Source organism: Podarcis erhardii, assembly GCF_964252035.2.
Source record: "Podarcis erhardii genome assembly, chromosome: 8".
In the NCBI taxonomy this organism is placed as follows: Eukaryota; Metazoa; Chordata; class Lepidosauria; order Squamata; family Lacertidae; genus Podarcis; species Podarcis erhardii.
The window spans coordinates 48,092,046-48,105,041 of record NC_138499.1 but is presented as its reverse complement, the minus strand read 5'-3'; the positions used below and the strand labels follow the sequence as shown (position 1 = coordinate 48,105,041).

Sequence of the window (12,996 nt, the reverse complement as noted above, 5' to 3'; positions counted from 1 at the left end):
ACTATTGGCAGTAATGCACTTTTTCTGTGTGTACATCCTATGTTCTGCCCACACACTGCTGGGGTGAGGCCATTTTAAGTTCAGCACATATTCATTATAACTCTTTTGGTGAATGCCATTTCATCACACACACACCATTTATGAATGGATGAATGGATCTTTATTTGCGTCAGCCATTGGCCATAGCAGTAAAACAATATGATATACAACAATACGATACACAAAGAATAGGAAAAAAAGTTAATTATATAAAATACATTTTAGGGTTTTGAATCAATAGTCAAATATTGGACCTTATTCTAATTGCCCCAGCTAAAAACCTTGCTGTCACCTGCTCATCATGATCTGCCAAGAGAAAGGACACTGTGGCAGTGGCTGGGCGACCCGGAATGGACAATAAAAGAGGGGTGATAACCTCATTCCCCAAGTCTTTATAAAGAGTGCAAGCCAGAAGGGTATGCGTCACCGATTCAGTACTGCCATCTCCACAGGGACATAAGCGTTTTTCGTGTGGAATCTGTTGGAATAGTCCCTCAAATACAGCTGAGGGCAATACATTCAATCTCGTGAGAGTAAAAGCATGTCTATATTTTAAAATTGCTAGGTTATGCAGATAGGATGCCAGAGAGTCAAAATGGGTAGGTGGAAAATTGTCATACCATGGGCAAAATTTCCTTAGTGTGACCAAGTTGTTCTGATGCTCGATAACATTTAGGCACTGACAAATTTGACTGTTTGCTTTGCTAAAACCCAAAGTGAGTAGCTCTTGTGGTGAAGTTTTTGATAGACAATTTTAGCCCAGGCGCTCTTGTGACAATTTTGCAGCACTAGGCATATTAGACCGGGGGGATTTAAGTTTAGGTGAAGCCAATAGTTAAGTGTCCTATGCCAAATCCATAATTCTACCAAGGGAAGATAAGCCTCTAGGCGCAATGATATGTTTGAGACACAGGGTGGTACAGAGAAAATTTGCTTTAAGAACTTTGATTGGACAGCTTCCATAGATCTAAGGTGAGTGCCTGTCCAAATCTGAGCCCCATATAATAACTAGGGGTTTAGCTTGGAACACTTCCAGGACTGATGGTATATGTTTACCACCTTTTGTGTAGAAAAAGCCTTGTTTAAAAAATCATTTTTAAAATTATTGCTGAAATGCTTTCAGGGCTTTTTTAATGAAAGAAAAGTAAAGTGTTATAACTCAATACTGTTAATTTGCTATACTTCTATAATACTATACTACAACAGTCAACTTAGGTTTGAACCCAACAGATCGCCATCAGTCCATTTGCTTTAATAAAACTTTATAGTTACTGCCATGTTATCAATATGGTTAATAGACTGTTCTTTAAAAATACTGGTTTTTTAAAAAATATATACAATAATGCATATCCAATACTGCAGCTCCATGGACTTCTGTCCATGCAGCTATGCTTGCTCTTCCTCTCCTGTCTCCTCCACAACCTCCTAGACCCTCAGAAACAGCTCTGCAAGCTTGGGCACCCTCCAGACCAGATTTTTGGGGTATATGTGGGATGGCTCTGTGACTGGGCCCACAAAAACCTACCTCAAAGGGTTAATGAGACTGATAAATGGCAGAGAAATAAATAAAACACTTTGGACTGCAAGTGCTGTGTCAAACATAGCAAAAAGAAAAATTATGGGCAGGGACATGCATACCAAAATTCAAAGAAAAGAATTACCCAAGCTTGGCTTCATGTCATCTGCTGGTAGCTGTGCTGGGTAAACAGCAGACCTTGGCTTTTGGGGTGTGCCTTCTTTGCAGTCTATACCCATGTATCCAGGGCAACATCTCCATTCCAATTCTGTTACTGTCTTATATGTTATTTTATATTTAGGTCTGAAACTTGTACGATACCTGCAATAAATAAAATGAAAATGGTAGCATTAACATATTATGGTGATCTTTATTGGGCGGGGGTTCTTTCAAACAAAGCAAAAGAAAAGAAAAAGAAAAAGAAGAAATAAAAATAAAAAGGACTTCTGATTTTCCACCTGTCAGTTATATAAAAGAAATTATTCCAAACAGTCACTCTAGCACGACATCCAACTGTACGACTTTCTGTTAAGCAATATTTTCCCAATCTTCAGATCCAAATGTCTCAAATTCATTCATTTTCCTTTTCACACAAAAAGTCCAAAAAGGGGTTCTCTAACTATTATTAATAAATGTCAGCAATAGTTTTTCTCTAATCAAACATATCAACTTCAGCAACCATTCCTCCATATTAAACAATAATAAATCATTCCATCTTTGTCCATGTAGCAGGACAACAATGACTACTTTTAAGAGGTTTAAAGTCATTAGAGAGCTATATAAACAATCCCTGTAATGAGTAGGGGGAGAGTGGGAAAATATAATATCCCGCCCACCCATGACTATCCTGTTTCCTCCCTGTTCTCTTATGTATGTTTAACTACTTATTACTGTGAAAGCAATTTAGCTAGGATGAGTATTCTTTGAACTCACTGCTAGAGACAACAGTGACCACTTTGAAGTGATTTAAAGTCATTAAAGAGATATTCCAGCCCTAACAGTATTTAACTGCTTTGAATTAGGCCTAGTAAATCTGATTCACATGCATTAATCTATGCCCACATTTCAACTGTGGTATCTTTGCACCAACGCAATTCAAAGTTTGATAAATAAAGCATTTTGATATTTAAAGATGTTTGTTGTATCAACTCACTGAAAGTGTTTTAAAGTAACTTCCATTCTTTATTTAACATTTTTATATTACTATTTTTATTTATTTTCCAAATTACAGTAACAACATCAAAATAACAAATTATAATCAGGTTCAACCTTAATTGTGGTCCACTGAAGTAGAAAGACCCACGTTTTATAACCAGTGCTTTGCCATTAGCTACAGTTAGTAGTCATAAGTTCAGTTATTATGATCTACAGAGCTTTGTTGATTGACATAGCCTTCTTTCTCTATGCAATCTGCAATCAAAGTTAGAGCTAAAGAGTATGGCTAGATTACCAGCCTACCAGGATTACTTCAGGACATTGTCCATTGTAGAAGACAAGTAGAAATATTCTACGTTACAGAACAGTTGAAGCACTTAGTACCACTCCCTTATTTTCATCTATTTGTTACTGTTGAATCCACAGCAGTTAAAAATTCTCCAACAATGAAATCATTTGCTCCTCATGGGATTCAGCTGATTCTCTGTTATTAGCTGTGCAGCACAAGAAACTAAACACTCACAAACCCAAATACAGTGGTACCTCGGGTTAAGAACTTAATTTGTTCTGGAGGTCCGTTCTTAACCTGAAACTGTTCTTAACCTGAGGTACTACTTTAGCTAATGGGACCTCCCGCTGCCGCCGCCGCGTGATTTCTATTCTCACACTGAAGCAAAGTTCTTAACCCGAGGTACTATTTCTGGGTTAGCGGAGTATGTAACCTGAAGCGTCTGTAACCCGAGGTACCACTGTACTGTACCATCTAAAATGCTCAGATTTCTTAAGGTTGCTTCCTAAATCTTACTACAGAAAAAAAAGACAAAATTTGCCTTTGAAGTCGCTTGGGGATTTCCAACTGTTTCCTAAATGTTTCACAAACATCAATGAATTAATTAGTTCGAAGAAGTGCTTGAACTCATAATGGCTACGACCTGCATTTTCATTTATTGGGAAATAAGAATTGAAGCTGCCTTTCTGAAATCAAGAACACATACAAAGTCCTACTGAAATCAACTTATGGCAATCTGTTGGGTTCAAACCTAAGCTGACTTGTTCAGCATGTCTGTTGCTAGCATTAACACAAATCTTTTCATTCTTCTATTATAGTAATGCATACTATCAGAAAGATGGAGAATTGTGATACATGACTATCTCTGAGTCCTAAAAAACGCAAAACAAGAAAGTAGTGCTCACCTGCATTTGTATTCTTAGAGGACTTCTTCCCTCACTCCCTGCACCTTTGTATATCATAGCATAGGCTGGTAACATATACCCACATATTCAGGTCCATAGAAACAAACAGAAAACTTTAGGCAGGCTCTTGGCCTTTCTACCTTGCCACACAGTGATGCCATTTTCAAAGTACACTTCTTGCCTTTAACCTTCCAAAGCACCTTTATTCCACATGTTCCTCTCCTCCCTCTTCCCTGTTAATTAGAAATACATTTGCTGGATTAACCCTGTCATCAAAATAGTTTCTGGCAATAGTTTCCCTTTTTTGAAGGGACTTAGTTTAACACAATAAGAATGGGAAAACCTGACAAGTGAGTCATGAATGTGCTGCAGGAAGGAAGGTCTGGAAAATGCATTACATCCAGAGACGGTGGGTCACTGGTCAAGACTTTTTAAAATGACTTTGCAGATAAGCCCCAGGTTGATTCACATGAAAATAAAATAAAATAAAATAAACTTTTTAAACAAGGCGACATTTTTAATAGCATGGCCATTTACAGATCAACAAAAAGAAGGCCAACAGAAGATACAAATTTGCATAAAATGTGCATATGATAATTTATATGCATAGATGCAAATTTAAACATAATTACAATAATTTAAATAGATATACAGTGCATGTGGCCATAGGGGAGAAGACTCTGACCAAGTAAACTGTGTGCCTGTTCAGGTGCTAACTGTTTATGACCAACTTCAAGGTGCCTGTTCTCCATCCTTGCGGGGGGTTTTATCCAGTTAATCTAGTTTAATCTAGTTAGTCCATCAAATAAAGGCCTGTCCTCTATAGTAGGGCACATAGTTCCCTCTAGGTCTAAATAAAGTTCTAGGGGAACTATTATTCCAGGAAAATGGCGACCATGGTAAGGTGGTTCATTTCTTGTGACTCACTTGCAGTTTTATGTTGAATTTAGTATATGGCTTTATTATTGCTATATTTCCCCTGCATTATTGTAGTCCTTCGCTTAGAAAAAGCAAATAAACTATTCTGCCTAAGAAGTACAGGCCATATCCATTTACAGTTGAATTTCACATAATATTTCTAAGAATTAATCTGCCAGCTGGGCAAAATACATTATGTATGGGAACAATACATAATGGTCCATAAAGAATAAGCAAAACCCTAGAGTATGTCATAAAATAATGTTTTTAAAAGAACCACTGCCATCAAGAATAATCAGCTACATGTACAATGGTACCTTGAGTTACAAACGCCTCAGGTTACAAACGCTTCAGGTTACAAACTCCGCTAACCTGGAAGAGTTACCTCGAGTTGAGAACTTTGCCCCAGGATAAGAACGGAAATTGTGTGCTAGCAGCACAGTAGCAGCAAGAGGCCCCATTAGTGAAAGAACACCTCTAGTTAAGAACAGTTTCAGGTTAAGAATGGACCTCTGGAATGAATTAAGTTCGTAACTAGAGGTACCACTGTACAGCTATATACAAAAGTAAAGTTAAAGCAACCTCTGCTGTGAGAACATTGTAGTTCATTCAACTTTCAGATAACCAGTAGTTTCTCCCCTAATAGAACACCACATCCTTGGGGGGAAATCTTTCTCTCATGGTTGGCCAACATGGTGCCTTCTAGGGGTTATGGACTATGGTTCTCATTATCTCATTCATTAGCCATGTGGGCTGGAGCTAATGGGAGTTGTAGTCCAAAACATTAATCCGTTCCGGAAGTCCATTCAACTTCCAAAACATTCAGAAACCAAAGTGCGGCTTCTGATTGGCTGCAGAAAGCTCCTGCAGCCAATCGGAAACTGCAGAAGCACTGTCGGATGTTTGGGTTCCAAAGAACATTTGCAAACACTCACTTTCAGGTTTGTGGTGTTCGGGAGCCAAAATGTTCAACTTGCAAGGCATTCAGGATCCAAGGTACAACTTTATTTCATATTATTTCCCATGTCAATACCCTAGCAGGAGCCACAAGATGTTACCAGAAGACAGAAGAAGTTTGATAGGTTCTGGACCATGAGAATATGTGCTTTCTGCTCCGCAGCACTGGAAATATGTTGTTTCTATTTGCCTGGAGGTACACTACATTGCATTATGAAATATAGAGAGTTTTAACACTATTTGTGCATTTGTCTAGGAATGAATACAACAAAGAGCTTGTTTAAAACTCCCATCAAGTATTATCAAAGATCAAACATTCGTATTGAGTTTTTCTGAAATTATGCAGTAAGTTATGAATTTTGTATGAAATAAATATACCCCTTTGCAACCCATAGATGAGAAAGAGTCTATTGTTCACTGTTTACAGACAAAAACGGGCAATTTTAGGTCAATGACACATGGCCATAAGTTCATCTCATCCAGCAAACTGAGACTATCAAACATGCCAAAATACTAAGGATCACTGATAACTTCTTTTTGTTTCCAATACACTGTCCCTCTGCAGCATTCCCCATGAGGTCTGCAAGATGGGGCCTCTACAGAAAAACCTTTCCCTGGGCACATCCAGGAGTCATTCCTGATTATGTAACAGCAGTACTCCTTTTGTAAATATTTTTGAGACACCCAAAACCATTTTTTTACTCTTAAATTTACTGGAACAAATTTTAGGCTACCAGCAATGACCGATGGAAATGCACGCACACACACACACACACACACACACACACACACACTGCGATGAATCCAGAAGTGACCTGAAAACATTACTAAAAGAGTGGAATGGGGACGGGGCAGAATGCTTTATGTGGGGCCCGCTGACGGATGCGGGGGTCCAGAATATAACCCATGTGCAAAACGAAGATTGTCTAGACTTAAAAGTATTGTCTACATATGATGCAAGTTTTCAGCTTAGGACAGATTTCTGCATTTATTCCGCCAGAGCCATTTTTATCTCAAGACATTTAAGCCCATACAATGCATACATTGATGAACATCCTTATACAGATTAGGGCTCTGTGTATTACCTCTACCCAGCAGCAGCTGATGCCCACTACACGTAGTAGGGCTGCTAGGGAGTCTCAGGGGTGTGGCGAATGTGTGGTCCCAGGGGTGTGTCCAAGTTCTTCTGATTTTCTCCCCATCCTTCTCCCTTGCAAAGCTACTGTGGAAACTAAACATTGCAATTTTACAAATAGTTGGCACCTATAAAATAGTTGACTGCCCCTTTGATTAAAAGAATATGAGAGTACTGTACCCAAACAGCCAGTGACAAGAGAGGAGGATTGTAAACTTAAGTCTTCAGAGCCACTGGTGTGCTTGTTTTCCAAAGGTATAGACAAGAAGGCTCTTGCCAATTGGCTTACTGAGAAGGAAAATGTACAGTCAATATTCTATCCAATTAAAATGTGATGCAGATTAAGGGCACCGCCAACTACTCACAAACCACATCTTCCTTTCACAGACTTGAGCAGATGAGACATCATTAGGAACTATAAGCCTCAGAAATAAGTAGAATGAGCATGCACAGAGTGCATCAGTCTCATCAAACCTTTGTTTGTATTTAATAATGTAACACACATATCCACCATGGTATATAATCACCACAGTAGTTCAGGATCAGCAACTGGATCAGGCCAAAGGCCCATCTAGTCCAGCATCCTATTCTCACAGTAGCCAACCAAGCAGCACCATGTTTTTTAAAACCTAAAGAAAAACAGGAATACAAAACATCCATACAATCTCAAGCCTATGTACAAACATTAGAGTTCCAATAATACAGAAGTGTTGAAAGTTGCAACACACATAGAAGCCACCAACCATTTCTCCTCACCCAGTCACAAAAATCGATTTAAAAATCGATATTATAAAAAGATACCCTGTCCACTGTTGCTCTCTCTTGATGAATATTCGTTTAAAAACACAAGCTGCTCAAACTAGCCACCACACCCTTCTCCTGGCTAGCTACAAAAGAATGGGCTTTGAGGCGTGGCTTTCAGAAACAGCTCTGAGCATGCTCAGATGACCATTCAAGGCAGTCCTACTGAGACTTCTTGTTAGGCCTCATTACAATAGATAGAGTGAGAGCCTTCCTAGTAGGATTAACCTGGCAGGCAGCCCTATCAACCACATGGTTTTTCTGCTTAGAAAGACATGGGAGGGACCTTTTTGTCATAGCTGTACCCACATGCTGGTCTCTCTCAGGCCAGTGAAGGTACCTGCTCAGGCCACCCTAGCTGTTCTATTAATTCACAATGCAAACACATGCATACTTATTTGTAAGTAAGTCCTAATGTGTTAAGTGGAACTACTCCCAATGGGTGCAGAGAAAGAGAGACTGAACCTTTCATCAGTCAGCCCAATCCAATCTTCCTCTTTCTCTCTTTAAAGTATTATAAAGTGGTCAATTAAGTTAAGATACTATGAAAAGAATCAACAGGGAACATTACAAAAAGAACATCTCACCACAGCTTCCTCTAATTAAGCTGATGTTGTCAATCTTTAGTTGAATGTAAGCTTCTTTTTTGGCAAAGGCAAGCTACTTTTTTGCCAAAAGCATTTGTGCTGCAAAATTCAAGCACACAAAACAAAAACGCTGATCAATAGTTACAGCTCTAAACAAACATACTGGGGAGTATGCCCCAATGCATACAGCAGGATTTACTTACAAGTTGACTTGTATAGGATTGCACTACATAATTTCTTAGGATGTCTTTGACTACTACTAAAAAAAAGGTAAAGGACCCCAGACAGTTAAGTCCATTTGCAGACGACTCTGGGGTTGCGGCACTCATCTCGCTCTACAGGCCGAGGGAGCTGGCGTTTGTCTGCAGATAGTTTTTCCGGGTCATGTGGCCAGCACAACTAAGCTGCTTCTGGCACAATGGAGAACCGAAATCAGAGCAGCGCATGGAAACGCTGTTTACCTTCCCGCCGGAGCGGTACGTATTTATATTCTTGCACTTTCTGGCATGCTTTCGAACTGCTAGGTTGACAGGAGCTGGGACCAAGCAGCCGGAGCTCACCCCATCGTGGGGATTCGAACCGCCAACCTTCTGATCGGCAAGCCCAAGGGGCTCAGTGGTTTAGACCACAGCACTACCCGCGTCCCGTCTTTGACTACTATCAGAATGTAAAGCCATAATTGACACACCCGAGGAGGTGACTAACCATATGCCTCTTTTCACATGATTTTGAAGAAATAGTAACTGCAAATTTGCTGGGAGCAGGGGGCAGGAATACTCACAGCATTCTTCCAGATGCAGACATACATACATTGGCAAAGATATCTAGATTTCCAAGGCACCTGATTTCCATTTAACACAAGACGATAGTTTCAATTTTTTACAACTTATTCCAGGGTAGTTTCATGAAAGCCAGTACACTATTCTGGAAGATTTCCATATGCTCTTCTCCCAGTCCTCCTCCCTTATGAAATAAACTATATAGCCCAGAAGCTTGTAGCTTGAGTGTAAGCATTCTAGATGATCAAGCAACACAGAGACAGGGCTTTGAGCATCTGAATTGCTAGGTTTTCTCAGATTGTGAGGGAGTAAAATATTGTCCAGACCTTCAAATTGTCACCATTCTGAGAGCAGGTGATGGAATACATTTTTGCGCACCTGGCAACATCTCCTAAAGTTAGATGCTTTGCTGAGACAGCCTATTCAAATAGCCACTTCAATGGCTGTATATTCTGTTCACCAACATTATAGCCCTTATTTATATTCCTTTTGTCCATGTGGATCACAGGGCAGCACACACTGCAAAAAATTAAGGGCTCAAAATTACTGGAACATTTTGGCTTCCACCCAGGCATTTCAAAGAAGAGGACCTGCACTGATTTACAGCAAAGTTTATGACTGCTCTGCATGACTAGAGCCTGCAGGTGATTGTAGGCCAAGGAATGTAATTGTACTCAGCAGCAGGTGTTCACAGAGCAGCCACAAAAATTGAGGTACTAATTGCTTCAACTTTAATCAGAGTTTTTTTTAAAAAAAATAATACTTAACTGATGCCAACCCCAAAGTAGTTATGCTAGGGTAATGTTTTTGCAATTTCCTTCTTTTGTCTGAATAATGTATGGTGACTTGTTGTATTATCTGTTGACAGAAAAGTCAACATGGCTCTAATTAGTTGCAGCTGCCTCATGTTTGCAATAAAAAGAGCAAGCTCTGCTCAGCTTATACTACGGCTTAGAAATCAGATGTTAGAAAATGGTCACATCCTCCTGAAGTACCCACATGGTGAAATGTGAAGAATTCCACAGCCGTACTAAGTTGTGTGATGAAGCAGAGGATTTTTCTGCCTACATATGGGAATACCTCACTGCTGGAAAGATGACCAAATACTTCCCCACCCACTCAGTCTCCTCCTTGTCTTCCTTTGTTACTTACACAGGAGCATGTGGGCAGGGGATCTGGTTCCAGGCACAGGAGTACTGAACTTGAACAAAACTCTCTGTGCCATCCAGCACTGAGCAGGTCACATTCTTGTTCACGATGTAGGCACACCAGTTCCTGCAGGGGAGAAGAGAGGGAGACAAGAACAGGACAGACACACTGTTAAGCCATCAAACAGTGAAAGTTATTAGCCATTTCTCTGGGTCAAATATACAACCACAAAGATTCCATTCAAGAGACAGAGAAGACAGACTTGAAATTATCTGATTATTCTGATTATTCTGATTATTATTATTATTATTAGCCTAATACATTTACGGGTTGTAAAGCAATTTCAAAGCTATAAGGAGATGTAACAAAAGTAGTCTCTTGAATGCTACTGTGGAACTTGAGTATTCAAAAATACCCGGCTTACTTTAAAAGAATAAAATGCACCAAGTTAAAACTTATATTCTCACTAAATATAGCTGGTGACTACAGAATAGAGGCTGAAATGGAGGAATAAAAGCATCTCATATCAAACTGACAAGGATTGTGTTTGAACCTAGGGTGTGGTAGTACATTCTTCTTTCTGCTCTGTTCTTCCTATATGAACAAATGCAGATACTTTAAATGACCAAATACACATCCCAGCCCAGCAATATAGTTTATTATGAAGCAATTAGGAGGTGCTTGATGTTAGAACACAAATGTGGTACTGGCTGCTTAACATTAAACTGAAGCCACAGAATACTGAATCTGGGGTGGATAACTTTAGATGTTAAGGAATCAACCATGTTCTCTGGCCTTGTGAGAAGGCACTTGGCTAAATGGCCTCCTTTGGTCTTTTCCATCTCTTTGGTAGTAGGACACTTGGGTGACCAACCCTTTGTTGCTAAATCGATTGCTTATGATGGATGATCAGCTGTCCACAGAGGGAATTTAAAGGTTAGGATATATTTTTTCCTGAATGAGCAAGTTATCTGCAGAGTGCGGTCGGACTTCAGAGGTTTTACAAAGTCATATGCAGTTGGCAATTGGGATTTGAAGATGGAGAGTATGCTGAAAGTTGCATGTGCACAAGCAATTGATAAGAGTCTAAATGGAAGCTGGAGGGAAATTCAAACTTGTTTTAGAGACTTGTTCGTAAGGGAGCTGCATTAATGCTTGCTTTACAATTGCAGTTTTACTGCCTGGTTCTAAGGCACATTAATTCATCCTTGCTTTACCCATGTTAGTGAAACCCCAGGCATCATTTAAAAATTGGCTAAATATTGAGGACTTAGTGAGTTTCAGTTATATTTAAGGAAATTATACCATGCTTGAAAAGAACAAGAAACAAACTGCCTTGTCTTTATGGAAGCATGAAGCGGAGCCTGAATCTACAGTTTTGTGTAGAGGGTAAAATGATGGTCATTTTGTTTTGTTCTTTGTAAACAATATAATGTAACCAGAAAGTATTTAAAAACCTGGGAATATAACTTTGCTGTTAAGTCTCTTTGTTCTGTAAACTGTAAATGCAGTCTGTATTCTGGAAATGAATAATGCTGTTTAGAGAGTGAATAATTTACCGGGGATGGTTATACTGACTGGAGAAAGAAATGCATTTGTAAATATGGAAATGAGTAACTATGAATCATCTTGAATGTTTTCAATTTATGTCCCTTTATCATCTTTTCCAGGGTGAGCTATAGGCTCTCTAGAGCTTTTAGAGGGACTAGATCACCTTTTAAGGTGAATGCTATTTGGGGGATTGCTTGCTAACAGTTATTTTCAATTGATATTTCTTCAAAAGGAGCTAATGGTTAGGATGAAGTCTGAGTCCAGTCCTTTTGCAGAGACGTGTGTGCAGAGGAGTCGGCAGTGCAGGTTTGGAGACAGAGTTTTAGGTTTAGATAGACTAGATTGGGACAGGGGAAAGACAGTGGGGATTCCAAGCTGAAGTTGTCCAGAAATCAGATGAAGGATCAGTGAGTTGTCTGCCTGTTTTAAACTGTTTATTTCTAAAAGTCTCTCTCTACTTGAATAAATAAATAAAATAAATAAAACACTACAAAGGCAGCATAACTCTCCAGTGCTTTTTCTATCTGGAAGAAACTAAACTCTTCATTGATACCCCCCTAAACTACTCACTGCTTGAGAATTGAGGAGCTTCATTTAACAATATGATTTAGTGCTACATGCGTGGAGGAGAAAATTACTAAAAAGAAACAAATATCTTTCTGCTGTTACTAATCACAAAAGGGGTCACAAGTAGGCACCAAAAACAGAATTGGTGTGGCACAAGTAGACCAGATCACTGAACTATGGAGCCTGAACCCACCCCCAAGCTGTTTATCTTTTAGTATCTCGTCTGTGCTCAGCTTGTCCATGCCCAACACACGCAGATTGTGTGTATTGTTATGTCACCCAGTGTTCAACTAGCCAACCAAATAAGGCACATGCAGACACAGCCTTTGCGACATGTCTTACCTAGATATTTTGTCAACAGAGATGGTCCAATACATTTGCTGCCTGAGGCAAAGGAGAATATTTTCCCTCCCTAACTCCATGTAAAGAATCTGAGTGAGCTTGCAGTTGGATCTTCATTTAATACTGACATTGGGAAAGTGCCCTCCTCCAGTCCACAGCAGCCTCCCAGGAAGAACATCACAACAAGGGCTTGCCCATCAGTTGGCCAAAGAAGCAGCAACTGTGGAAACCTAGTTTCCTCCCACCCCATCCCCTGCTAGAAATAGCTATCGGATCCAATTGCAAATTGCCCTGGCTGAACTGAAG

At 39.6% G+C, this 12,996-nt stretch overlaps 1 protein-coding gene across 1 annotated transcript in view; it reads right to left on the bottom strand.

Moving 5' to 3' along the window:
* The window catches only part of EMILIN2 (elastin microfibril interfacer 2), a 37,327-nt gene that overhangs the window by 22,296 nt on the left and 2,035 nt on the right, over window positions 1-12,996 (bottom strand). Inside the window, exons 2-3 of the mRNA XM_081874959.1 lie at window positions 10,234-10,356; window positions 1,701-1,876 (exon numbers count right to left, since the gene is read on the bottom strand). Coding sequence (XP_081731085.1) covers window positions 1,701-1,876; window positions 10,234-10,356 — 299 coding nt within the window. The remainder of the gene's footprint in view (window positions 1-1,700; window positions 1,877-10,233; window positions 10,357-12,996) is intronic.